This window comes from Trichosurus vulpecula, chromosome 7 (genome assembly GCF_011100635.1).
Source record: "Trichosurus vulpecula isolate mTriVul1 chromosome 7, mTriVul1.pri, whole genome shotgun sequence".
Lineage (NCBI taxonomy): Eukaryota > Metazoa > Chordata > Mammalia > Diprotodontia > Phalangeridae > Trichosurus > Trichosurus vulpecula.
The window spans coordinates 245410340-245437897 of record NC_050579.1 but is presented as its reverse complement, the minus strand read 5'-3'; the positions used below and the strand labels follow the sequence as shown (position 1 = coordinate 245437897).

General features: G+C 45.7%; 1 protein-coding gene across 2 annotated transcripts in view; it reads left to right on the top strand.

The window, feature by feature from the left end:
- FOXP4 (forkhead box P4) overlaps positions 1-27558 on the top strand; it is a 95765-nt gene that overhangs the window by 31989 nt on the left and 36218 nt on the right. For both annotated transcript variants that reach the window (XM_036768848.1, XM_036768847.1), the window contains exon 3: positions 18560-18649. In XM_036768848.1, the coding sequence (XP_036624743.1) occupies positions 18560-18649 (90 nt within the window). The remainder of the gene's footprint in view (positions 1-18559; positions 18650-27558) is intronic.

Genomic DNA, 27558 nt, shown 5'->3' with positions numbered 1-27558 from the left:
TAATTTTCTCAAACTTCTGCCAATAGATAATTACTTGTTTTGTCTGCAGATTTTTTTTTAATATCACAAAGGGCACTGCTACAAATATCGTTTATGATATGGGACCTTTCTTTTTGTCATTAACCTTTTAGCCATATATGCCCAGTAGTCAGATCAATGGGTCAAAGAAAATAAACAATTGGTGATTTTTCTCCCATAATACCAAACCATTTTTTTCAAAATAATTGGACCAACTCATAGTTCCATCAAGAATGTATTAGTGTAAAATCCTTCAATATTATCCCAGTTGTTTTTTTAAATAATTTTCGCCAACTGGACAGGTGTGATTGCCCCTGTCTCCATGTTCCTGCCCCTCTGTGCTTAATTTCACAGTCTCTTGTTACCGCTTAAAGTCTTTCTGTTCTTCCCCTTCTTTCTCTCTTATTCCAATCTCTTATTGGAAAGTTTACTGGGTAAACAGTCAAGTCAACAAAGATTTGCTTATGTCAAGGTACTGTGGAGACATGCAAAGATGAAAAGAACATAATCCCTGCCTTCAGGAAACTTATAATCTAATGAAGGGAGTCCAGCATATATTCAAATAAGTTTCAAGATCAAGTATGATAAGGGCAAAGGAAGGATCCAGATAAAGAGCTCTAGGAAAATTGAAAGAGGGAGATATTGATTTTAGAGGGCAGAAAGGGAAGGGAGGTTGGAGAAGGCTTTATGAAAGTGTTGCCTTGAAGGAAAGGCATTCCAAAAAGCAGAAAGGAGAAGAGGTGTCCAACCATGCAGACCTGCCTGCCTGCCCATGTGCAAAGAGCCTGGAGGGTACAGGACCAGATCTGAAATTGGCCTGCCATCTTGCCTGGCTCCAGTGTAGGGTATCCAAAATGGAACTCAGGATCTCTTCCCCCATCCACTCTCCACCTTCCCAGTACTCCGGAGGGCACCATCCCACCAGTCACCCAAGATCCCAACCCTGGCATTGCCTTTTAACTCCTTACCCTCCTTTGGTCCACATGTACAGTTGGTGCCAAATCTTGTCCTTTCTACTTGAACAGTATGTCTTGCCACTGTCCCCTGCTCTCTACTCACACAACCACCTTTCTGATTTCAGCCCTCAATCAGGTCTCCCCTGGACTATTGCAATGGCCTTCTAATTGAGTACCCTCCCTCAAAACTTCCTCCTCTCTGATCCATCCTCCACTCAGCTGCCAAAGTGGTTTTTCTAAAGCACAGATCTGACCACGACACTCCCCCTACTCAACAAATTCCAGGGGTGCCTTATCCAGGGACTCTAGGATCAAATATAAGTTCCTATGTTTAGCCTTTAAAGCCTTTTACAACCTGACCCCAACATACCTTTCCAACCGTGTGATACGTTACTCCCCTTCTCACACACTGTGATACTACAGACAGCCAAATGGGCTTTGCTGCTGTTCCACCCAGGGGTGCTGTCCCCTCCCCTTAGCACTGCCTGCTCCCAGGCCTAGAATACACCCCTCCTCACCTCTGCCTTTTGAATCCTTTCTTTCAAAATTCTGCTTAAGCGACACCTGCAACATGAAGCCCTTCCCCCAAGGAACCAGTGTCCTCTCCCCTTTCCCAAGGCATTAATTACCTTGGAAGTCATTTTTAATATATTTCATATTTTTATTTATGTGCAGGCAGGTGCAGGAGCCCTTAGGAAGATTACTTGGATAGCCTAAGTCAAAGGATGGATTGGATGGAAAAGAAAAGAGATTGGAGTCAGGGAGACTAGTTAGGAGGCTATTACAAGAATCCAGATGAGAGACTGGAGTCAGGGAGACTAAGAAGCTATTACAATAATCCAGACGAGAGACTAGAGTCAGGGAGACTAGTTAGGAGGCTATTACAAGAATCCAGATGAGAGACTGGAGTCAGGGAGACTAAGAAGCTATTACAATAATCCAGACGAGAGATTGGAGTCAGAAAGACTAGTTAGGAGGCTGTTACAATAATCCAGATGAGAGATTGGAGTCAGGGAGATTAGTTAGGAAGACTAGTTAAGAGGCTATTACAATAATCCAGGCAAAAGATTGGAGTCAGGGAGACTAGTTAGGAGACTATTACAAGAATCCAGAGGAGAGATTGGAGTCAGGGAGACTAGTTAAGAAGCTATTACAATAATCCAGACGAGAGGTGATGAGGTCCTGAATGGTGGGGGGTAGAAAATAGAGAGGAGGGGACGGATACAGGAGATACAATGGAGTACACTCAACCAGACTTGTTAACTGTTTGGATCTAGGGGATGAAAGAAGGGGAAGAGTCAAAAAGGATGCTGAGGCATCCTGCCCAGGAGATCAGGCAGAGGGCGGTACCCTAACCAGACGTGTGAAGTTTGTAGGTACCAGAGGGACATCTTTCCTAGAGGACAGATCCAGTGGGCAGTTGGAAATGTAGAAATGGAGCTCAGGAGAGCGGCTGCAACAGGAGAGGTCTAAAGCCTGGATGGTTCGGGGTGTGGTGGGGAGGGAGGGAAAGAGAGAGGACCTACCATAGCAATGAGTCGACAGAAGGAAAGAGATAAACAGGGAGAGTCAGAAATCAGGCTGGTGAATAGTTTAGGCCAAAGCACACAGTGCTAGAGAGGGAGCCTGCTTCACCTTGAAACATGATGGGAGCCCCTGTTTCCATGCAGTTGGTAAACTTGTTCAAATAGAGTGAGACAGTGGAGGGGGAGAAGCCTGAAAAGGCCAGACCAGGACGTGGAAGGGAAGAGGCCTGGGCTGCTCCATCTAACCACCCCTTTCCATAGCCTACCTCTCCTCTATCTCTGACAAGTCTCCCCTTACCCTCAATCCTGCCCAATGGCCTCAGTAAAGGGGGAGAGGAGGGGGTCAGTATTTTTTCCACCTCTTCCAGTTCCATCCTCTCCCTGAAAATCTCCTTTTTCCCTCATTAAGCAAGTGTTAATGGGACTAACAGGCTCAGCGGGGCAGACAGAGTCATAGTTCCAGTTGTTGGCTCTGGAAAGGACTTAGGAAAGCAGACAGCTGGGATAACATGTGCTCAATCAATCAATCCACAATTCTTTATTGATTCATTACCATGTACTATGCACTGGTCTAGGCTCTGAGGCTACACATGGAAAAGTCAATTTAGTCCTTGTCTTCGGGGAACTTAGATTCTACTGGGGGATACAACCTGTTTGCAGAATAGGAAAAAGAGGGTATATACAAATTCAATTTGATAAAGTCATAGGGATTGAGGGTGGAGTGGGGAGGTACTAACAACTGAAGGAAAAGCCTTTGGGAAAAGGTGGCTCTTAAAACGGAGACTTAAAGAAATTATCAGTTCAAAGAGGCAGAGGTGAAGAGGGAACATTCCAGGCATAAGGGACGTGAGTGTGCGTGACATATGTTGCATGTAATCTGCATGGAAAGGTAAGGAGGGGTATAGGAGGACCTGAGTTCAAATATGGCCTCAGATACTTATTAGCTGTGTGACCCTGGGCAAGTCACTTACCCCTGATTGCAAGAAAGAAAGAAAGAAGGGAAGGGGGGGGAAGGAAGGAAAGAAAGAAGGAAAGGAGGAAGTAGTTTGTGAAGGGTTTAAAATGCTTTAAAAAAAAAAAGGATCTGCCATTTAACACAATCCATCAGAACTGGGACAAGACACTTGTCAAGGCCCAGGGCAAGGCTTGAAGATGGTACAAGGGTGTGAGTACACACATGTCCTTCTCTCCTACTGTCCACCATAGATCTACATTGTTAATATTTTATAACATAAAGACCATCGAAGGTGGGACATTCTAGTCTTTAAAAATGTGCTTTTGTAAAAAAAAAATATTCAAAACGGCCTCCCCTCCTCACCCAGCCTCTGTCCCTGCATTTTGTGCCCTTGCTGGCTGCCTATCCAACTACTAGTTCTGGTTCTATCTCCGCCCTCTCCCCCTAGGCTGCTAACCTTACTCTGATGGGACCTGTATTAACATGTTTGCTGTACTGCTGTGTATTCTAAGGACAGCAGGAGATCCCACCAGGGATTTGCTTTAGGCCCTTTACCCACTGAAGAAGACCTTGGTAGGGAGAGCCACTTTAGTATTCCAAGGCAATCCCCACCTCTTGCCAGGGTTCTGAGCACCCTAGAATGTACTGAGAGTAAGGATTCAGGCTGTTTGGTGGCCAGGGCTCTTGAGTTATAGATGACTAATAATGGCTAAAAAATAGTTTTTTAAAGGTTTGCAAAGAGTTTTACACATGTCATCTCATTTGATTTACATCCATTATCTTTAATCCTCACCACAACCCTGGGAGATTGGGCCGATTATGAGCCCTGTTTTTCAGATGAAGAGACTGGGGCTGAAGAAAGATAAGTGACTTGCCCAAGGTAACACAGTATCTGAAGCAGAATTCAAACTCATGTCTTGTCAATGCCAGCACTAGCCCTCTACTACCCAACGGTAATTCAGTAGAAGTTGTCCAGTCCATCCCCCCTTACTGTACCAAAGAGGAAACTCTGGCCTGGGGTGAGCCCCCTCCCCAAATGGCCCATTCTCCACGAAGCCTCTTCTGATCACCCCATGTTAGTAACATCCTTCTCCCTCTGATGTCACACAGCCTTTGTTCTGGCCTCCTCTCTTAACACCCTTTCCCATGTCCTATTATGTATTTTGATAATTACATCTGTGCCTGTACCAGATTGTATGCTCCATGGAGGCAGGGTCCCTATCTTAACGTACACCTGGGCACTCAAGGATTCCCCAGCGTCATGATGGGGTGAGGGGTGAGGGGCACAGCAGCCTGAGCCAGCTCGGGGAGGCTTGGGAAGGGGGAGGAGACCAGCAGCCCCACTACCCCCAGGAGAAGCGGGGGAGGGGGAGGATGCCGGGCTTGCAGGGGGCTGGGCAGTGCGGGAGCCTGGGGAGGGGGTGGAGCCTGCCCAGGGGGAGGGGGGCGGGTTGAGCCGGCTGGCGGCCGGGCTGAAAAGCGTCCTGGGCCCCTCTAGCGTGCACTCCCATTGTCCCCAGGGTCACTCGGGGTGAAAGGTCAGGTAGGGTCATGGGAGGGTTGCCTAGCGTCTGGGAACTCCCACCGAAGTTGCTGTGGCAACAGGGGCCAGCTCCTGCCCGTTCACATCCTGTGAGGAGATTCAAAGGGGCCGGGGGTGCCTGCACATTAATGAGCTTTTAACTCTCCCTGCCTTGGAACAAGTGGGGGGGGGTGAGGAAAGGAGTTGGGGGAGGAGAAAAAGGAAAATGGAGCTGGGGTGGGGGTGGGGGCAGCGTGGGGAGGGAAAGGAGGATGTTGGACTTTCATAAACTTTCTGGTTTGCCTCTCTCCAGGGCCCACTTGGGGGTCGGGCGTTAAACATTCCTGCCCATCTATAACACCTTCTCCCGGAAACCTTCCCGATCAAGCCACCCTCCCTGGGCCTCAGTTTCCTCATCTGTAAAATGGGGAGAAGGGATAGGCTTGATGGTTCCTAAGGTCTCCCCAGGCCTTCCGCGAGCAAGGCATTCATCCTCTCTGGGCCTCAGTTTCCTCCTCTGTCAAAAGGAGGGGTGGGATTGACCCGACGGCCTCCGAGGTCTCCCCAAACCTTTTTTGATCAAGGCGCTTACCCTCCCTGGGCCTCAGTTTCCTGGCCTGTCAAAAGGAGGGAGGAGCGGTGATTTGGCTTGCTGGTCTCTGGAGTCTCTGAGGCCTCGGTTTCCTCATCTGTAACACAAGGAGGTTGGTCCCTGAGGCCCCTGAACTTGGCATGATTCCCCTGCCTTGGTGGGTGGGCACAGAAGGTGCCTAATCAGTATCTGTTGAGTTAAGTTGACAGAAGCCTCGGCGGTAGAGGCTGACCCCCAGAGCCCTCTCCTTAGTGAGTCTTTGCTCTCATTCACCCATTAGTTTTGGGTACTCTTCAAAGGTTCTTCTTTCATAGCATCCCTTTCCTCATCTCTGTCCTGACTTTCCATGCCTGGGTTCCCCAGGGTCACTTCCTCTATCTGTATCCTACACCCCACATTCCTCTGCACTCTCCCTGACCACTACAACCTTGGAGAACTGAAGCATGCTTTGAAGGGCTGGAGAGGTCTCCCTTGATTCCATGGGACAGAGGAGCCTTGGGGAGCCTAGGTTACTCTGTCCTTTACCCCCTTTCCTCCCTGAATTTCACCCCCCACCCTCAACAAAACCTGGGAGGTGCCTAAGGGTGAAAGTGGGAAGGAGGTTGGGAGAGCAGAGTTCATGGAGACCTTGAAGACAAATGGAACCCTTGTAACCTCGCTCTAGGTCCCCACATTGAAGGGTTATCCACACCCTTCTGCTTGCCATGGTCTCTCCCTTTGTTTCTAGGCGTGGGTGGTGCTGCTGTGGGATAATGTTGGTGGTAGAGAATGAAGAAACTTAGTGCTGAAGGTTGAAGGGAATGTGAGAGGGAAGCAAGGGATGAGAGACTGTGGGATATGTGGGAGGGAAGCCTACTCTCCCTTCTTCCTCTCACCCCATGCTAGCTGTTGATTTAGGCAGGTGCCCCTTTTGGAACTATAGTTCTCGACAAGGAAAGGGGGTTGGGGATGGGGAGGAAAGAAGCATTTATATGGAGCCTACTATGTCCCAGGCACTGTGCTAAGCACTTTTTACAAATATTATCTCATTTGATCAACAAAAAGGAAACATTTCCAACCGGAGGCAACTGCATTATGGAGACAGAGGTGAGGGGATAAAAAGAGAGGGTACTGGGGGCTTTCATTTCATGGCCAATATGGAGAGATCTTTCTGGGATGTCTGCCTGGAAAAGCTTTGACCTGTCTCTTGCTCTGTTTTGGAAATATCAGTCCCTCCTTTTACCCCTCCCCTTCCCTTCTCTCCACCTTGAACCTACTTCCAACCCCTCACTTTCACGATGAGACAAAATAGGACAGAGGTCCCAAAGGAAAAAAGGGGGGGGGGAGATTGTACACTGCCTTCCATTTTGGGAAGTTGAGTATCTATCTGTAATTTATCAGATTTCTCTGACCAACCCACCCAACTCTTTCAAGAAGATCTTGGGCTGTTCAGTAAGATTATAATAGATCCGGAGCCGGAAGGGACCTTGGAGTCCATCTCGTCCAATCCTTTTATAGATAAGGAAACTGAGGTCTATAGAGGTAAACTGACTTGTGTAGGTTCACTCAGGGAGTATCAGGGGTGAGATAAGAACAAAGAATCTCTGACTCTAAAGTCAGTCCTCTTTCGCTTATACCATGTTCCGGTGACCCCGGAGTCAGCCATGTTGATAGAGACTACCCTTGGGTTAGGGTGCAGCATTTTGGTTAGTGAAGGGTCTCCACTACTCTTCTGGAGTATGTGCCCCTTCCCCTCGACAAGCCCCCAACAGGTGTTCTGGAGAACAAGGATCAGAAGAGAATTGGCTTTTCCCTCTGTCCAGGGATCCTGTCATCTCTGGGGACAGCTCACATGGAAGCAGCATCTCTGCTCCCTATGAGTTGTTAGGAGGTCCTCTGTAATGCTGCTTCTTCACCCCAAGTCCACCTGGTGGGCAGAGAAGCTGGTAGGGTTAAAGAGGCATTCCAGGGAGCCTCCAGAGACAACGTAAGGAGAGTGAACTCAGACAAAATGAAATGACTGGATTCTCTCCTGGGAACCCAGCTCCTAAGGGGATAGTCAGACTTCTTGGATTCTTCCAAAAATAAGTTTAATTTGTCAAGGCTTTATTTCTCTCTCTCAGTGCAACCAAGACTCATCAGGTCTCCTACTCCAGTCCTTGAAAGTATCTCAGAATGCCCACCCACCTTCCCTCCTCAGGAGGGCAGCAGATACAGAGCTAGTAAGGGGCCCTTCCATAATTCTCCCTGGTCTTTAGATGTAGGGGAAAACAATGTAGCCTAGGCAAGACATATTTTTGGGAGAAAAGAAAGCTATGATCTGTTGGCCTATTGGTGGGAGGGGAGAGGGAACTGAAGAAGGAAAGGGGAGGTCTGAAATGGGCTTTCAGAAGATTGAGTTTCTCTTTTATACATTTTGATTGCCAAGTAGGTCATTTATTAATTCAGAGATCATAAGATCATAGATTTGGAGCTGATCCAGAGCCAGAGAATTGGAAAAGGGATTTTCCCCAAACTAGATATACCCCCACCCCCACCTTACCTTCTCCCAGCTGCTTCTGCTTCTGGGGAAAATTCATTCCAAAATAGCTAGTGATATGTATGCTTGTGTGTTTTATCTGTTTGTGTGCATGCTCGTATATGTGTCTGTCTCCCTATGTAGGACTATGTGTACCACAGTATTCTGCGGAATGTGTGTGTGTGTGTGTGTGTGTGTGTGTTTCTGGTTTTTATCTTAATAGTTCTAATTCGGGAATGTGCCGATGTCATTTTTACGAGGTTGGTGTAAAAATAATTTACAGCCTTTTCCAAAAAGCTTTTTTTCTAAGGGAAAAAGGTGTAGAATCACTTACGGGATTTTATGGTTCCCCCCCACCCCACCCCTCAGCTCCTTCCCTTCATCCCCCCTTCACTGTTTAATATCATTTTTATGTCTCTCTCTCTCTTTTTCTTTCTCTGTCTCACTCTCCTTTACTGGAGGACAAAGCCTGATTTAAAATTTGGATCACTTCCAGGTCAGGCTCTCTCCAATAGTTTGGGGCCCAGTGACCTCTGCCCCACCTCCCTCCCAAGGTCAGGTGCTCTTCACCACATGCTTGCCAATGACCTTCTTGTATTGGCAGGTGACCCTCACGGTGAAAGAGAAGGGGTTCCTTGTGATGTTTACTTCAAGCTGTTTTGTTAGGCATCTGCCACGTTCCACCCTAATGGCTGGGCTTCCACATTAGCAGTGAGACAAGAATTAGATTCACAAAACAACTATAGAGCCACATTGCCATAGAATCTCAGAATTGGAAGAGACCACACTTGTCATCTAGGCCAATCTCCTCCATCGTCTCACTCAGGCTCCACTTGAAGACCTCCCAGGGAAAGAGGATTAAGGAGTTTTTGTGGTAGGGGTGATGAAAGGAATGAGGGGACCTAGACTTTTTTTTTTCTTTTTCTTCTTTTGGACCAGACCTGTGATCTCATCTATGTGGTAAGCTCTAGGAGAGAAACAGCTTCTATCAATTTGTACCTTTTCAGGAATTTTTAGTCTTAGAGACCTGCCTGGGACATTCAAAGGTTAAGTGACTTTCCCAGGGTCATAGTACATAGTCAGAGGTGACACTTGAACCCAGATCTTCTGATTCAGAGGCCTGCCCTCTATCCACTATTCTTTGGTGATTGTTATCTCGGAATTTTCTAGAAGTCATATTTCTTCTAACATTTTACCTGGACCTCTTCTTTATATATATTTTTATTTTTAAATGTTCTTTGTTGTTGTTTTTCAGTTCAAAAAAATCTAGTGTTTTATTGAGGCTTTGTTATTTTCCAGTGCTTTCTCACTTCCAGATAAAAGAAACTTCCATTGCAATGATGGAAAGATGGATTATTTTAGAAACAAATTAATTGTTTTAAAATTTTACATGATTATTTTTAAAACAAATTTGAAACAAACTTTATTTTAAACAAAAATAAACCAACACATTGAGCATGTCTAACAACATGTATTGTGTTTCCCATCTAAAGCCTACCACTTCTCTTCCGGGATGAGCTCCACTTTACATGGACTGAACTCTCTCTTCCAATATAGTTATTGACAAACATCTTTCCCTCCATATTAAGTTGTAAACTCCTTGAAAGCAAGGCCACAGTATCATAAAACATCAGGGCTAGAAAGGCACCTTAAAGACCTTAGTGGCATATTGTGGTTTTTAAAAAAAAATTCTGAACTTGAATACACACACAAAAAAAACCCTAAAACAACAACAAAGGGAACTCTTTCATTATGGAGCCAAGGAAGCTAAAACCTTTAGGAAGGAAATGACTTAGCTGAAGACATACAGGTATGAAGTTAGAGTTGAGACAGGAATCTGGGCTGTTTTATCCCAGGGCCACTACACCTTGCCTGTGGTGCCTAGCACATGGTAGGTGTGACAAATATTTGTCAAATTGGATTGAATTGAACAGAATTGAAGTTTCCGCAGCAGAAGAATTGCTTTCTAGTGCATGTGTAGACAGAAGGGGAAGGGTTGTCAAAAATGCCGTTTTTAGCCTGGGAGTCCAGAGCAAGGTGGGGCTACCATCCATCATCTGAGGATACCTCTCCCAGGACCTCTTCTTCTCTAAACTCAACTAATCCAGGATCCTCAGTTTCTTTATAAAATAATGATACTCACAGAATGGTTTTAAGGATCAACTCCCCAATCTCTAGGATCACCCATCCTTTCTGGACCTACCAATGTGGAGCTAAAAGGTGACATTTCAGGGGTCCAAAGTGATAGTCACATGGCTTCTAAGATCCTCAAATTCTGGGGCACAATTCTAGATCCTCTTGTATCTAGGGCACATGGAAGAAGTCAGACCAGGTGAAAGGAAGGGAAGGAGAGTCAGAGGTGGAGCATGGCCTAACCTGGTTTGGAATTATTCCTGGCCCCATCAACTTATCTGGCTTAGTAAATGTGGGTAAAGTGCTTTGAAAACCTTAAAGCGTTATATAAACGTCAGTCCTTGTTATTATTGTTAGAGAAGAATTGGAGGAGAAAGGGGGTTAGACCTATTTTTTCCTTGGTTTGTGGTTTTGAATTTTTTTTTTTTTGGACGGGAAAAGTCTCAGGAGCTGTCATCATCACATACATCCCAAGCCCTGCTTCCCCTCCCACTTTCCCTCCGGCCTGATGCCATCCGTTATAAACCATTTGTTCCTAATTGTGGAGATCCTTGCTAATGACTCCTGAACAGGGTGGAGGGAAGGAGGAGGAGTTGGGTTTCATTAGTGGGGACTGGGTTTCTGGACTTTTTGAGGGGGGGAGTTGAGAAACAGAGGGAGATCAGTTCTCAATAAAAAAGAGCAAAACCTTCTGCTTGGCACTATGAAAATGACCAAGGCCTTCCCAGAGAAGCATGAGAGAGTTCGAGAGAGCGCGTGCGCGCGCGCGCGCGCGCACACACACACACACACACACACATGAATGTCATAAGGAAAAAAATACTCCAGATTTATAGTTAGAGGTTTAAGTTCTGACTTTCTTACAAGCTGCTACCTTACACAAATCACTTACTCACTCTGGGCCTCAGTTTCTTAATTTATAAAATGAGATAGTTGGATTACATATGATCTCTAATTAAATTCTATCATCCTAAGACTTGAGGGTGTTGATTTTCAGAGTCATAATTAGGAATTCTGTTACCCAGCAAATTCAGTTGTTCGGGGAAGGGAAGGCAAGGCCAAAGGGGAAAGTCCCTTTGAGGGTCGGTGGCATATCTCTCAGAGAACCCAGCCCCAGCCTCAGAGGCATATATGACAGCCTTGGTAAAGAGGCAGTGGGAAGGGAGAAAGATAGTAGATAGGGAAAGGTAGAACTTTGTAGAGGGGTGGGATTCTTAGGTGTGGCTCTTTGTCTCTCTGGGCTAGTGAAGGGCCTTGAGGTCTGGGAACAATGATCCAGACAATAACCTTGAGGAAGAAGTATCCTCTGTCAGATGTGTATGCCCCTAAAGAGGGTCTCAGTCCCCCCCCATTTTTACCGTACTGTTAATTTTTTTTTTATCTCTGAAACTGGAAGGGTAGAAAAGTAAGATTTTTTCAACCTAAATCATGTATGTATTTATCTCTATTCTATGTCTGCCAGCCCCTATCTCAGTATTTTCCCAGATAACTCCCTTCCAGAGGTCAGTAAGTCTAGCCTTCACCTAATCAGGGGCTGAGATTTGGTAAGCATTGCAAGGGATTTCCCTGGCTACCAAGGAAGGTGGATCCCAGATGACCTCCCTCAGAGATTCTTCATTCCATTCCAAACCATTTGCCCCTGCTCTCATTCTCCTAACGCCTGCCCTATCTTAATGGCACACACATGAAAGGGTTGACAGAAGAAATGTATGTAATAGAGAAGGGGGATTGACAGCTATCATCCTCAAGACCTCACCAACATGTAAATCATTTGCATAAGTTATACATCTGTCTATACTTGCCCCCTGTATTCAACCTAAACACAATTCAATTTGACAACTGTGTATTGAGCGACTGCTGTGTGCCCGAAGCACAGTTTTATCTGTGGGCAGATTAAAAAAAATACAGTCACTGGCCTCAAAGAATTTACAACCTGGTTAGGATTAACTAGGGAGAGAGAAAGGTTGGGCCTAATAGGGACAAACGCTCCTGGTTTTTTTCCTATGCTTTAAAAGATGACTCAATGATTTTATCCAGAGGGCTAGAAGAAAAGCATATATGTATACATGTGATTGCACTTCTTCATATGCAAATCAAACAATGTTAGAGCTGCAAGAGACTTCAGATATCATCTAGTCTACCCCCTCATTTTATTTTAATTTTTGAAATGTTTTATTAATGCGTTTTATTTTCTACACCCCTATGACTTCCCAATAATCAGCCTGCTCCTGCCACAGAACCCAGCCTTGTAACAACAAAGAAAAAAATTCTATCTAAACCAAGAGGTGGAGAAGCAGGCCAAGAGGGACTGGTCTGGGAGAGGGAAAGAGGATAGGGCAGGAGCCAAGAGAGGAGGCCTTTTGAGACAGCACCTACTGGTCTGTTGACTCTCCGTACCTGTACTCTATCACTCCTACCAAGAAGGGAAAAGAAGATGTATTTATTAGGCGCCTACTGTATGCTAGGCTGTGTGCTAAGCACTTTACAAATATTATCTCATTTGCTCCTTGACCTCTTGATTCTGAGGTGATGGAAGTATACTTGATAATTGGAAGCAAAATTGATTCTAAATTCTGAAATCTTTTATTTTGTAGTAATTTTGTATAATTTGTTGTTCACTTGTTTCTGCTTCCTTCTCATTACATCACATCTTGGGCTCCAAATACATGGCATAGTCTCGAGGCCACTGAACTTGGAGTCAGGAAGAACTTGATTCAAATCCTGCCTCAGATACTAGTTGCGTGACCCAGGACGAGTCATTTAATAACTCCATGCCTCAGTTTCCTAATCTGTAGAATGAAAGGACAGATTTGATAGCCTTTAAGGTCCCTCCCAGCTCTAAACCTACGATCCCATGATCTTTTGTGTCCCTAAATTCTTCAGATTTGTCAGTTCTTAGCCCACAGTCAAGTGGTCACACACACACACACATATACAGGTATCCATTTCTATATCTGTATCTGTATCTCTCAGTTTGTTCAGCTGTTTCCTAATTGCTGGACACCTGCTTTCTTTCCAGTATTTTGCTACCATGAATATGTTGACATGAATATTTTGGTAAATATAGGCCAGTTCTTTTTTCTTCTTCTTCTCTGACCTGGTACATGCTCTGTTGAGGGTCAATGCAGGGTATTGACCCAATATGAGTATAAGCAAGTCAGTAACTTTTCTCAAGTAATTCCAAATTTTTGTCTACAATACCAGCCCTGTCATTTTAAAGGTGAGAAAATGGAGTCACATGCAAGTGAAATGATCTACTCAAGACTGATCCACAGATTAGTGATGGAGCTGCGATTAGAACCAATGTCTCTAGTGCTCTATCCATTATGCCAAATGCCAGGTAAATAATGAAATGCGATTCAGTGATTTCGTGTGGCTTTGTTGGATCATACAATTTATAGCTAGAAGGGACCTTAGAGATCATAGGATCCAACCCCCTCATTTTAGAGATGAGTCACTGAGTCCCAGAGAGGTGAAATAAATGACTTAGCCAAGAATTCAACAAAGGTTAAATGTCGTGCCTGAGGTCATATAGATAATAAGGAATAGAGCCAAGATTTAGTGATTGCTGGCCATTAACTTGAGCTGCTCCCCGAATTTAGGCCACTTTGGACCAGCAGGCTCACAAGTCAAAGATTTGGGGGAGTAACTGTCAACCACTTAAATCTGATTTTGCGGGAGAAGGGGAAGAGAGGACTCATGTATGTAGTGATGGTAGTGGTGAGGACAGAAGCCCCGTAGTTGAGGCAGTTTGTGTCTGATGTTTCCATCTTTTGAGATAGGAAAATAGCCAGGTCATTTACTTCCCCATCTCTAGGATTACTGATCTTGTTTATCCTTTGTCCAGCCCTTTTGGGGCTAAATGGTGACATTTTGTGGTCCAAAGTGACAGGCATGTGGCTTCTAAGATCTTCAAACCCCAGGGTCCCCGGTATGTAGGGCATCCAGAGGAACTGAGAACAGGCAGAAAGAAAGTCATAGAAGGAGTAGAGCTGGGCCTGGCCTGATGAGGGATCATTCTTAGCCCCATCCACTCATCTGAGTCTATAAAGAGGGTCAGGGAGATGAGCAAAAGCCTGGGATCGACAGATTGGTGCTGGAGGTCCAAGGGTTGAAAATAGGAGGAGGGGGAATGGAGGGCTGTCACAAGGAGGTCCCCATGTGATATTGTAAGGCCGTGTCATTTTTTCCTGTAAATCTTGTAATTTCATGCTCCAGAGGACAACAAAGTGAGATAGTCAGCGGGGAGTGAATCAAACTCCCCCAGCTCCCCTCTGCCCCAAGAGACCAAGAAGGGCCAGTCAGCCACTTTCAGTCTCAATTTCTCCTTGGAAATATACCCCTCCCTCTCCTGTCCCCCCAACTTCCCTGGGATTTTGGGAACCAAGTGCTCTCCTCCTCGAACCCCCCTCCCAACTCCCAGCCCTCTTCTATCAGGCTTCTGCCCTATCCCCTCCCCTTCCCCTAGACCAGTTTATTATCCTTATGTCTTCTGCTGGCCACTTCCCCTCGGACTGCTTCTGTAACTCCTTGGCTTCCTCCTGGCCTCTGTATTCTGAGCCCCTTTCAATCCTCATGGGCAAACAAAGAACCAGTGTCAAACCTGGAAATGATGAGTGGAGAAAAATGGCCCCCTCACCATCTTTGCCCTGATTGGAAGTGCAAACTGTTTCCCTTCCTTCAGGCTCTCCCATCAACAGCATCTAGTCTCTGACCGGCTCCTCCTGACCTTGCCACCTCTTCTTCTGACTTAAATGGGTGGGATGGATGGGAAGGCAATCTTGCATTTAGGAAACATACCCATTGTACCCTACCTCAAGACTCTGGTAAACTCCTTGGAAAAGAGATCAAAGGTTTAGAGCTAGAATTCAATTCAACTCAAAATTTATGAAGCCCCAGTTCTGCAAAGCACTGTGCTAGGCACTGGGTCCTTAGAGAAATGGAAGACAGCTTAGAGATTCTGTCTCCTTGAAGGGTTTCTTTGTGTCATAGACTCCTTTGTCAGTCTGGTGCAAGAAAACTTACAGACTTCTCAGAATGTTTTTAGGTGCGTAAAGTAAAATACATAGGAAACCTCTTGAAAAAAAGTTTAATTTTTTTTTCCCGTACCCAAGTCTGGATCCCAGGTTAGAAACCTCTGATCTAGTCCAGTTCCCTCATTTTATAGATGAAGAAACTGAGACCCAGAGAGGAGAAAATGACTTCCTCAGGGTTATATTGGTCAAAATGAGTAAAGCTGGACTCTGGATCTCCTGCTTCAGGAGCTCAGGGAGTGGGGTGGGGTGAGGTGGGGAGAAGACTCCCTAGACTGAACAAAGAAGGAATGAGGAAAGGCAACAAAAGTGGGAATATGTTCTGGCTTTGAGGCTCCAGTCAGGTTTTCTCCCTATTCTCCCAGGGTGGGTGCAGGGCAGAGTATACTGCCACCTGGGAGGTCAGTGACACTGTCTACAATGCTAAACTTGGAGTTGGACATTTGAATTGGGGGCTGGAAGGACACTTTGCCCTTTAAGTGGGACATCTCTTCAACCCTCCTTATCCTAAGACTTCTCTCCCCTTCCCCACCCCTATTAAGCAAATATCTTAATGGGGGGTGAGGAGGGCCATCAATTAGGCTTTTAGAACAATGGTTGATGAGTTACATTTGCTTTGGGGTTCAAAGATCTGGACCAAAATCCTGGTTCTGCCACTTATTGTCTGTGTGACTTTGAGTCATTTTTCCATTTTGCATTTCATTATCTTCCTCTATAAAATGAGGAGATTGATGGGTTAAGTCCCAGCTAAGCTCCAGATCTGTTGACCCTATGGTCTGCTGATCACAAACTTTGTGAATTTGAATTTTGAGGTGGGGTGATAGAGGAAGCTGGAATGCCTCCAGCTTTGCTTAGGGTGGGGTCAGCCTGGATCAATCTGTTTATATTTGCACACCAACCTCCTTAGGTCTGCCACTAAGAGAGAGGCACCCACTCTAAACATGTGGTGACAACCTTGGCCAAAGCCAAGAATGACAGTGATGACTGTGGCATGGTGTTTTGAGTGTGAGCCTTGGTGTCAGAAAGACCTAGACTTTCATTTCCCCTCTGACATATAATATATGTGGGACCCTGGAGAAGTCACTTATCCTATGGGAGGGGTGCCCCCAAGTAACTCTTTAATAATGAGTTGCTGAAATACTTTAGTAGAGGGGGTTTCCACATTGGAAATTCCCCTTACCAAAAAGGGAAACCTTAGTAATGAAATCACACAGGGTCAAAAGCCAGGCTGCCTTGGTCATCCCAACAACAACAACCCCCCAAAAAAAACCTTCCCCTGATAATGTTGGATGGGCTATTATTGAGCTATTGTTGGATTGGAGGATCTGTGAAGTTCATTTCAACTCTAAGGCTCCTTCTCTAGCTTATTTTACAGATGAGGAGAGGCAAACAGGGCTAAGTGACTTGCCCAGGGTCACACAGCTAGTAAGCGATTGAGGCTAGATTTAAATTCTGTACCAGGGGTGTATATATGGGGAACATATTTTATCTGAAAGGTGAGTATGGTGTGAATGAGGGGATATGGAAAACGAGGCTCAGAAGGTAGAATCATAGATGTAAGGTTAGCCCTCAGAGGCCACCTCTCTCACTTGACAGATGAAGAAACTGAGGCCTAGAGAGGTTAAGTGACTAGCCCAAAGTCTGTCTGTGTATCTGTCTGTCTGTCTCTCTCTGTCTCACACACACACACACACACACACACACACACACACACACACAATAAGGATCAGAGGTGGGGTTTGAACCCAAGGCCTTGACTTCAGAGTTGATGCTCTTTCCAATGAGCCACACCACCTTATTTTCATAGATTTAGATTGGGAAGGCTCTGTTCATTCCATACTCTCCCTTATTACTTAGCCTTTTTTTTTAAGGGGGAGGAGGAGTATTTAAAAGTATTTAAAAGACACTACTAGTGTCTTGCCTTTGAGATTATCTCTCCTTTACACAGTGTATATCTTGGATATAAATGGGTTACATGTTGCCTCCACTTTTAGACTGGGAGTTCCTTGGGGGCAGGAACCATATTTTTGCCCTTCTTTGCATAGTACCTCTAAGTACAGTAGTGAGTGCTTTATTGAGTTGACTGACTCTTTTTAGACCATGAGATGTCCTTGTGGAGCTATCTTAGCCTAAGCTGCTTGAGAGGAGATTTTGGGGTTTTTGGTGCTGTCTTTGTACGTCCAGAATCTGGCACTGGGATTTCCATGTAAGAGCCATTCATTAATAGCTGTTGAGTTGAATTAAGGAGTATAGTGCTTAAACTTCCCAGTGCTGGGAGTCGGGATAAAGTCAAGTTAGATTTACTTCTTAGACATCCCTGGACCTGCCACTGTTTCTTCCCCAATCTCTAGTCTCTTACTGATATATCAGCTTCATCCTGACCCACCAGAGCCTACACTGCCCACCCCCAGTCACTACAAAGATCCATCTGATCCCATCCCAAGCCTCTTATCCACCTGCTCATATCACACACTGGCTCCGTTAGTAACTAACCCTGAATAGGGTTGCCCACAATGACACCAACCCCCCCCACCCCATGCTATGTTGTTTCCTCTGAATCCACACTGATCTGAAAGGTCCCATATAAATCACACTATCTTCTTTGACCACACACTGGCCCTCTGACCTTATCGACAACCTTGTAAGACCCCATACTTAATTTACTTAATCCCGTAAACTCTGTCCTACTATACAATGACTCTTTAGACTGAATTCTGACTTGTAAAGGCCTAGACTGCTCTAGATCCCAAATTGAACTCTTTCTGGTCTTAAGACTCCACACTCACCCCTGTGCTTTTCATGGAAGTGCCTCCCTGCTTCTCAATCCCCCAGATCTACACTCAAATCTCATAATAACTCTAAAGTGATCTTTGACTTCACATTGGCCCTATATTGACTGCTAGGCCCTGCTTTTGACTACTGACCCCATGTTTTTCTCTATGACCTCTCTTCATTAAACTCCTCGAGTCTATCTTGACCTATCATATCCTACAGTGGTTCCACATTCTGTCCTCTTACTCTTGATTCTCCCCCCAATCCTTGAACCCCCCACTGAATCCTAGGCCTTATAAAGCACTCCAGATCTCATATTGACCTTTTATCTGACCTCTTTCATTTACCCTCTAACCCCCTGACCTTTTATTTGCTCTTGTGGTCCTCTTGCAGTGACCCTCTGACCCACCTATTGACCTCTGACCTACCATTTATCCTCCCACAGATCCTGGAACCACCCTTCTCACTGTATATTTACCTGATGCCTCCCCCTCCCCCCAATCTCTGACTCACCAATGAGCCCCCTCCACTGACCCAGGCCCCCCTGTGTTCTAGGCTCTCCAAGTAGCCCGGCAGTTCCTGCTACAGCAAGCCTCAGGCCTGAGCTCTCCAGGGAACAATGACAACAAGCAGTCGGCAGTACAGGTAAGGAGATCAGGTGAGGTGTGGGTTGGTGTGAAGGGAAGGCATTGGTCAGGAAGGGTCAAGGTAAACTGTGGGGTACAGCCCTTGGGAGAATAGCTCGGGCAGGAAAGAAGGGGAACCTGAATACCATAAACAGAAGGCTACAGCTGGGGCAGCTTTTAGTCCCAGTTCCCTGCCCCCCTGCCAGGGCTGACCTCACCTGGATGGCTTCCCGCCGTGGTCACTGGCAAAAGTGTTTGTCCCACCTAACTGTCTGAGCCTGGTTCCATTTCCAGGGTGCCCATCTCTTTGTCTGCTTCTGCCTCTCCATGCCGCTGTCTCTTACAACATGTGTGCTTCTCTCTATCTTTCTGGATCTCTGACTCTCAGTGTTTCACTTGTCCTGTCTCCATGCCCGAATCTCTGCCTCTGCCCCTAATGATCTCCCTCCCCTCTCTCTCTGTCTCTCTATTTCTCTCTCTCTCTCTCTCTCTCTCTCTGTTTCTCTCTCTCTCTCTCTCAACTTGTTTCTCTGAAACTCGTCCTGTCTTTCTGTGTCTCTCTGCCTCTGGGGCCTCTCCTGGTCTCTCCATATCCCTGTCTCTCTATGTGATCGTCTCTCTGTCTCTTTTGTTTTCCTTTGCACAATCTGCTCCCCCCACCCCCTTCAGCTTGTCGGTCCATCTGGCTGGTAGGGGGAGGGGAAAGGGGGTGGTGGTGGAAGGAAGCTCAGCCTTCTGTTTACTTTTTGTGTCACAAAGAACTTGGGAGAATTGCAGACATGAGTCAGGGATGGGTCATAACTCAGACAGCCCCCCCTTTCCCTTTTCCCTCCCCTCCCTCCCTTAACCCGCCTTGTGGTCCCCCCCCCTCCCCTCTCTCTGTGCCCCCCTCCCCACAGCAGCTGGGGGAGGCTCTGAATAGGGGGAGAGGATTAAGCGGCTGCTTTGAAAGGAAGTTTATCTAAGAGAGGAAGGGTGAGAGTGATTCTGAACAGGAGGGGATCTGGAATCTGGGCTGGGGGGAGGGGATGTGGAACAGTTGGGGGGCTGAGGAGAGAAGGGGCTAAGAAGGGGGAGAGTTGGGGGGAGGGGCCAGGGAGAGGACAGAGGAGGGTCCTAAGGGAGTGGGAGACTCTGTGTGTGTGTGTGTGTGTGTGTGTGTGTGTGTGTGTGTGTGTGTGTGTGTGTGTGTTGGGGGGAAACAGAGGAGAATAATGTGAGATTGGGGAGAAGGGGGCCAACTCTTTAGTGGGGGCCTGCAGAGTGGAAGGAGATGGCAAGAAGGGTCTAGGGCTGAGCTGCGCCCCCATGTGGGAGATTTGGCACATTGACATGTTTTTGAAATAGTTGAGAGAAGTTTTATAGTTGCACAGAGATGTAAGACATCATCACAGTAATTCAAGTCCTGATCAAAGGGGCCAGAGCAGGGCTGGTAGAGAAGAAGTGGGTAAGGTTAGGGGGAAATAGCTTCCTAAACCAACCGTAATAATCAGCCTAGGCCCTCCCACCCAAGATGTTGGCCACCATGTGGTCTAGTAGAAAGGATACTGTATTTGGAGTCAGAAAAAATGAGTGAATGAATGAAAGAGCATTTATTAAGCACCTGCTGTATGCCAGCACTTTTGCTAGGTTCTGGGGTACAAAGACAAAAGGGAGACAGTTCACACCCTCAAAGAGCCTCTGTAGGTAGGCCTGGGTTTCCTCGTAGTTGTGTGAATGGGACGTGAAACATTGTCTTGGGTTGGCTACACTACAGTAGGCCAGTAAATTTGTACACACTCACCTGTTAGGACAGCTCAAGCTGAGTGGACCAATTCCTCCAGGGAGGAGGGAAATGGAGCATCTGAGTTCAAATCCTGGGGACCTCCAGCAAATCATTTAATCTCTGGGACTCAGTTTTATCATTTGTAAAATGAGGGGTTTAAATGACCTATGAGGCCCTTTTATTTTTTTTTTTGAGGGGGGAAGGCATGGCTATTGGGGTTAAGTGACTTGTCCAAGGTCACACAGCTAGTGTGTCAAGTGTCTGAAGTCAAATTTGAACTCAGGTCCTCCTGACTCCAGGGCCAGTGCTCTACTCAATGCACCACCTAGCTGCCCCTCTAAGGGCCTTTTAAATTAGATACCTGCTATCCCATGATCCTTCCTAAAGGTAAAGAAAACAGAGGAAATAGCCTTGGGTCTATTACTTTTTGGAATTATTTATTTGGAATTTGGAATTTCTTATCTGGAATGAATAGAGGAGCACTGTCCCTCCATCCAAACCCATCCTCAGGAAAAATACCCCCCTCCCCTGGCAGAGGGGGGACTCTTTACGAATGTTACCCCATGGGGTGGAGATCAATCTCCGAAACTCCGCAGGCTGCTAACAGTGTGAAGGAGAGGACAAAGGAAAATAAAGTTGAGCTGCAGCAGGATTGATTAGAGCAGGTGCCACATGTGGCCCTCTAGGTTTGATTCAAAGGGCTGCACTTGAGGACCTAGAGGGCCACAAGTGGCCTCAAGGCTACAGGTTCCCCAACTCTGGATTGGAGTCTGGCATTAGAAAAGATTTTTCAGGTGGGAGGGGGAGATTAGGAAATCCCTTTCCTAGGAGACTCTCCCAATATGTGGAAGAAAAGGACTGGAGCATGTATTTATTAAACACCTACTATATCCCTGACTCTACACTAAGCTCTTTATAAATATTGTCTCATTCGATAATGGATAATAGCAATCCTAGTCAGTATGGACTTGGTGAGGGATCTTTGTAACTGGAGGCAAAGAGCCAGATGGGGTTCTTTTCAGAACCTTTTCCCCTACTCCCCCAAGTCATATCTTCCAATGATTGAGAACAGAGCCCCAGTCTGGGCCTCCCCTTGTGTCCTGAGGGAAGGTGGCCTCCGAGAATGGGGGTCTAGAGAAACACCCTGGTATGTTTATTTGAATTAGGACCCTTAGACTTTGCTCTCTCCTCACTCATCATCTAGACATGTTAATTTTCTCTACAGATATGAAGGAAGACCCTCCCCCCCTCCCACAACACACTAATCTATTTTTTCCTGCTCCCTAAATCCTGACTCCAAAGGAAGGAGGTTCTGTCTGGGGAGTAGGGGAATCTGGAGGTTTTCTGGGGAAATTGCTTTTCTTCTGAGCTCAGAAGCTGGTAGGGAGATGTGGGGAGGGTGAGAAGTGTGTGGGGGGGGGAGAGAACAGAGACTGCACTGAAGCGGAAAAGTGTATTTTGTTGATTTGAAACTTGAGTGAAATGGGTAATGAAGACAGATCGATGGCAGCTCTTTTCTTGCTCCGCTGCTTGCCTCCCCCTGTTCCTTGGGCCTCCCCCCGCCCTTCCTACTCCCAAGGGTTCCCTGAACATCTCTCCAGCCAAATTCAATTGAGTTCCCAAATTTGGTGTTAAATTTCTGACTCTGGCCTAGGGAGGGGTGGTCAATGTCTTTTGCCAGGACTTGGAGGGAATGAGGGGCTTGGTGCTCAATCATTGAAAAAAATGGAGGTTGAGGACCCACTGTTTCCCAGCCTCAAATTCCCTGCAAAAATGTCTAGGATATTTTTCCTTCCAGCATTTCAGAAGTTTCACCCACTATCTCACCTCAGTCTTTCCTCCTTCAAATTCAGGCCTGGTCCTCTGTTCGTCAGAGTAGAGAGAGTATAGTCATTCCTGGTACCTTGTATTGGGACACTCCCAATTGTTTTCCGTCAGAGCTCAAGCCTAAGCTTGGATCTTTTCTCTCTCTCCATCCTTTTCCAGGGCAAAGGAATCCTTATATAGCTTTTAAGGTTTATAAAACACTATTAATAAGCATCATCTCATTTGATCCTCTCAATGACCCTGTGAGATAGGTGCTATTATTATCATCCCTGTTTTACAGAAGAGGAGACTAAGGCAGACAGAGGTTAAGTGACTTGTCCAGGGTCACACAGCTAACATGTGCCTGTGATAGTATTTTAACCCAGGTTTTAAAAAAAATATCTTATTGATGGTTTTTTCCCTCACTGGTCATGTCCCAAAGATTACACACACACACACACACACACATCCTCCCTTGTAACAAATAAGTATAGTTGAGCAAAAGAAATCACTTAATTTAGTCTGTCTTCTTGACTTCATCTCACAGCAAGATATCTCCTATCCACTCCATGATGTTCAGTTGAGGGTTTGGCTCCAGCCGCAAACCTGCATCAGTCTCATTCATCTGGGGGACCCCAGCCTGACATGAACCTGTTCTGTCACTATTCTATGATCCTCTCTCCTGAGTCTTTTCCAGCCAAGCCTCTCTCAGTGTAAATGATCTTTGGCTGGGGGTGGGTGGGGCAGGGGAAGGGGGGAAGTCAGGATTGTGGGGGGGATTCTTGGCTCTTAGCTCTGGGACAGGGAGGAGAGGGTTTAGGGGAGGGGTGGCCTGTGACTCTTAGCCTTAGTAAGCACTTTGCTGGGCTGGCCCCTGGCCAGATGGTGACTCATTAACTTTGCTGAGCTCACTATCTGGCAGATGCCCATCCTGACACATCCCTAACCCAGGCCTCTGAAGCTGAGGGAGGAGCCTGGGGGAAGCTGGAGTCCAATTCTCATGAGACAGAGGAAGTAAGGCCCCTTGAGAAAGGGGTTAAGGTCAGGGATGTAGCCAACTATTCCTTGGTATGGCCAAAGGCATCATGATGTCAGCTATGCCATTTTAGAGAGCGGTGCTCATCCTATGTAACTTCTTGGACTAAGACAGGGGGGGTTGGGCTCAGGTCCAGAGATTCAGTTGTCTTGATAAACTGAATCACAGATTCAGATGCGGGGGCCTTTAAAGAATCATTTCATCCATTCCTTTACCTCCAGATGAGACAACCAAAGGGGAAGAGGGTTAGTCTCTCCCTGGAAAACAGATCCCCATAGCCTCTCTCACTTATTCTTCCTGGTGACTCATCCTTTTCCTAGCCAGAAAGTTCTTCCTTGTGTCTGACCTCAAATTCTCCTGCTGTGGGCCAAGTCTGTGCGTTCCACCCCCACCCCCATCTCCCCAGAAGGAAGCATGGTGTAGATGGAAAGGACACTGGAATTAGATCTCAGAACCTAGATTCACAACTGCCACTTACCAGCTCTGTGACTTTGGGCAGGACAGTTCTCTCTGAGCATCAGTCTTAGTGGTAGTGTGGTTCAGTGAATTGAGCAAGTGATTAGGAATCAGAAGACCTGGGTTCGAATTTCACTTCTGTCACTTTATAGTCTTAAACAACTCACTTAAACTCTCTTGTCCTCAGTTTCCTCACCTGAAAAATGAAGGGGTTGGACTAGATGGCCTTGGAGTTTCCCCTGAGCTGTGACTCTGGAACTCTCTAACTCCAAATTGGACCCCTGCAAATGGAGAGCAACTCTAGTGCTTAATAAATGCTTGTTGACTGACTAATTGACTCCTCAGGGCTAGGTAACTAACCTCTTTAGTTCTATGTGTTTCTAGTCAAGCAGTGACCCACAGGGGTCAATAGTAGGCTACAGTGAAGACTAAAAGTGAAAGAGACAGCTAGAAAAAAAAGAAGGGAGAATGAGTATCTGTAATGGGCTTAGAGGGAAGGGATGACAGTCTCAGAGAAGGAAAAAATTCAGATGGAGGAAGCAAACGAAAAACTGTCTCAGCCTACTGAGAGAGGTTATGCCCATAGGCTTACAGAGTTAGGAGGGACCTCGGGGGGCCATCCAATCCAGCTCCCTCATTTTCAAGATGCAGAATCTGGGGCAATGAAAGGTAAGATGGCTTGCCTGAGGTTTCCCATGTAGTTAGTGGCATGGTCAGGATTCAAACTCAGATCCTCTAACTCCAAATCTAGCACTCTTCCAGCTATACTGTGCCACCAGTTTCCTACTTGTAAGTTGGTCCCTCTCTCTCCCACCTCCAATCTTGACAAAGCTTGCCTCTCATTTCTCTAGATTCTTCAGAGATTGAAGAGTATTATTAAGCACCTACTATGTGCAAGACATCAGCAGCTTATGGGGTCTCATTTTTTCAGGTATCCCAGGGTCATAGAAGGCAAAGCTTGGGAAGTTAGTGATCCTAAAGAATTCCTTCCTTCCTTCCTTCCTTCCTTCCTTCCTTCCTTCCTTCCTTCCTTCCTTCCTTCCTTCCTCTCTCCCTCCATTCCTCCCTTCCTCCCTTTCTCCCTCTCTTGCTTTCTCTTCTTCCCTCCTTCCTTTCTTCCTTCTTCCCTTCCTTCCTTCCTCTCTCCCTCCATTCCTCCCTTCCTCCCTTTCTCCCTCTATTCCTTTCTCTTCTTCCCTCCATTCCTTTCTCTTCTTCCCTCCCTCCTTCCTTCTTCCCTCCTCACCTCCCTCCTTCTCTCTTTCCTTCCGACTGCTTCCAGAAATTTTAATTCATATCTTTTGTTTTAATCACCTTCAATTCCTAATAAAAAATAAAGGAGAAAAAAACCATTCAACAAAACAAACAATGCATTAATCAATTCTGACAATGTATCCAGTGATCCACATGCATAGTCTCCCACCTCTACAAAGAAGAGAGGGAGATGTATTCTTATATTTTTTTCTAGAGACCAAGCTTGATCATTTTCATTATAAAGCATTCAGTTTCCGTTTTTGTTGTTCTTTTCATTTCCATTGTTGTTGTCACTGTACATATAATTTTCCTGGTTCTGCTTATTTTACTTTGTATCAGTTTATTTAAGTCTTCCTATACCTTGTATTCTTCAAAATCATTGTTTCTTACAATATAGTCATTCATAATCAAAGTCTTGTATCACAATTTGTTTAACTCTTCCTTCATCAATCAGGGTCTAGTTTGTTTCCAGTTCTTCTATAAAAAGTGTCTCTATAAATGTTTTAGTGTATGTTGGACTTACTTTCTATCTTTGACCTCCTTGGGGCATATATGCCTAGGGTGTGAGTCAAAGGGTATGGACATAGTAGTCACTTTTTTTAAAACCACAATTTCAAATATCTTTCCAAAACTTAAACCAATCCTGCTTTCATCAATGGTATATTAACATGCCTGTCTTCAAAGGCCAAAGATTATAGAATATGCAGAGTCGATGTTCTAGGGGTCCAATACTCCCTACAATGACTCTTCTCATATTTTATAATCTTTAACTCTTGAAAGTCTTCTTACGATCCCAGACTGATGAATTTAGAGCTGGAAGAGACCATAGTGATCATTTTCGTGCAACCTCTTCATTTTCCAACTGAGGCTCAGAGAAGGGGAAGAGATTTGTCCAAGGTCATACAGGGTACTTAGTGGTGTTACTGGGGTTTTGAACTTAAGTCCGTTGACTACAGCCGAGGATTTCTCTTTCAATCCACTTTCCTGACTTATTAAGTATAGTACTCAGAAAACAATGGAAACTTTCTTTGCTGATTGAAAATCTTTTAGGTCAGGTCCTAACACTCTGCGTAGAAATAAATATTCTCTCTCTCTCTCCCCCCTCCTCCCTCTCTCTCCCCTTCTTCTCCTCTCTTTTTCTCTCCTTCTCTCGGTCTCAGTCTCTATCTCTTTCCCTCCCCCTCCCTCCCTCTCCCACTTTCTCTCTCTTTCCTTCTCTCCTTCCCTTCCTTCCTCCCTCTCTCCCTCCCAACCTAAGTAACCAAGAACAAAAACAAATATTCAGATAAACAAAGAAAATGATCCATACATAAAACCAAAAACTCAAAATTATTTACAATTTGTTCAAATCAATGTGTATATTAACTTGAACAAAATCAGAACAAAAATGTCCTGTTTGCTTCCCGGTCTCCTGAGCCTTTATTCTTTTGTGTGGATTTGTGGTTTTGTTTCCCAATTTTGTTGCTGATCAGGAATTCTCATCTGGAGGGGAGGGGGAATGGAGGGAGGGAAGGCTTTAGAAGAGAGATATATAAGGAGCCAAGGACCTAGCCTGGAAGTTGTTTGGCTTGCTTTGTTTGTTTGTTTGTTTTTAAACAAATCCCTGAAAGTCTCTCCACCCACCCACCCACCCTTTTTTTTTTTCCATTTGCCTCTTTCTCCAAAAGTGGAGTTCAGGGAAGAAAAACAATTCTTATTAATGAGAATTCTGTAGTTGGTTTCCCTTTTAACCAGGTTTTATTGTAGTTGGGGAGAGGAGAATATATGCATAAAAACAGTGAAGACAGCCAAATACTGCAGGAATTTGGAGAAGGGTAAGACCGGCCCGGCTGGGGCTGTCTGTCACAGAGGAGGAAGAATTGCATCTGGGCCTCGAAGGCAGTCAGGGTAGAATTCAAATTGGTTGATAAGAGAGAGGAGCATGGAAGTACAGGCCAGGAAAGGCTAGCATACCATGGAGTAGAAAGAACACTGAATTTTGAGTTAGAAAACCTAGGTTCAAATGCCAACTCTGCTGCTTCCTAACTGAGAGACTTTGGGCAAACGCTGCCCCTCTCTGGGCCTCAGTTCCTCTTGTTTGAGATAAAGGTTAGATGATCTCAAACTTTCCTTTGAGCCCTAGGCTGTGAACCGGTACTGTGGGCTTGTAGACCTGAGGGTCAGGGTCTCCAGTCTTTTCACAGTCCCCTCCAGGTATGGAAATTGAAAGCTAAATGAGGGAGCTAAGCCTGGCTCTCTAATTCTCCCCCTGGAGAAAGTGGCTGAGGAGCCAGTTGCAGGATAGGAGTACAGGCCCCATCTATCCATCCAGTTTTCTGCTTTCTTTTCTCTTCCATCCTAGGTACTTTCAAACCCAGCTGTCTCTGGGGGGGTCTAGGAGTCCACGAAGTATGAGTACTTTTGTGTGTCTGTACACACATATGCCATTATGGATTTGGAATCAGAGGACCTGGGTTGGAATTTCAACTTTTGTTATTTACTACCCATGTGACATTGGACAAGTCCCCTCTCTGGGACTCAGTTTCCTTCCTTGTAAAGGGAGAACAATAATGCTTTACTAGGCAACTAGGTAGTTGGAAGAGTGCTAGGCCTGGAGTTAGGAAGTCTCCTC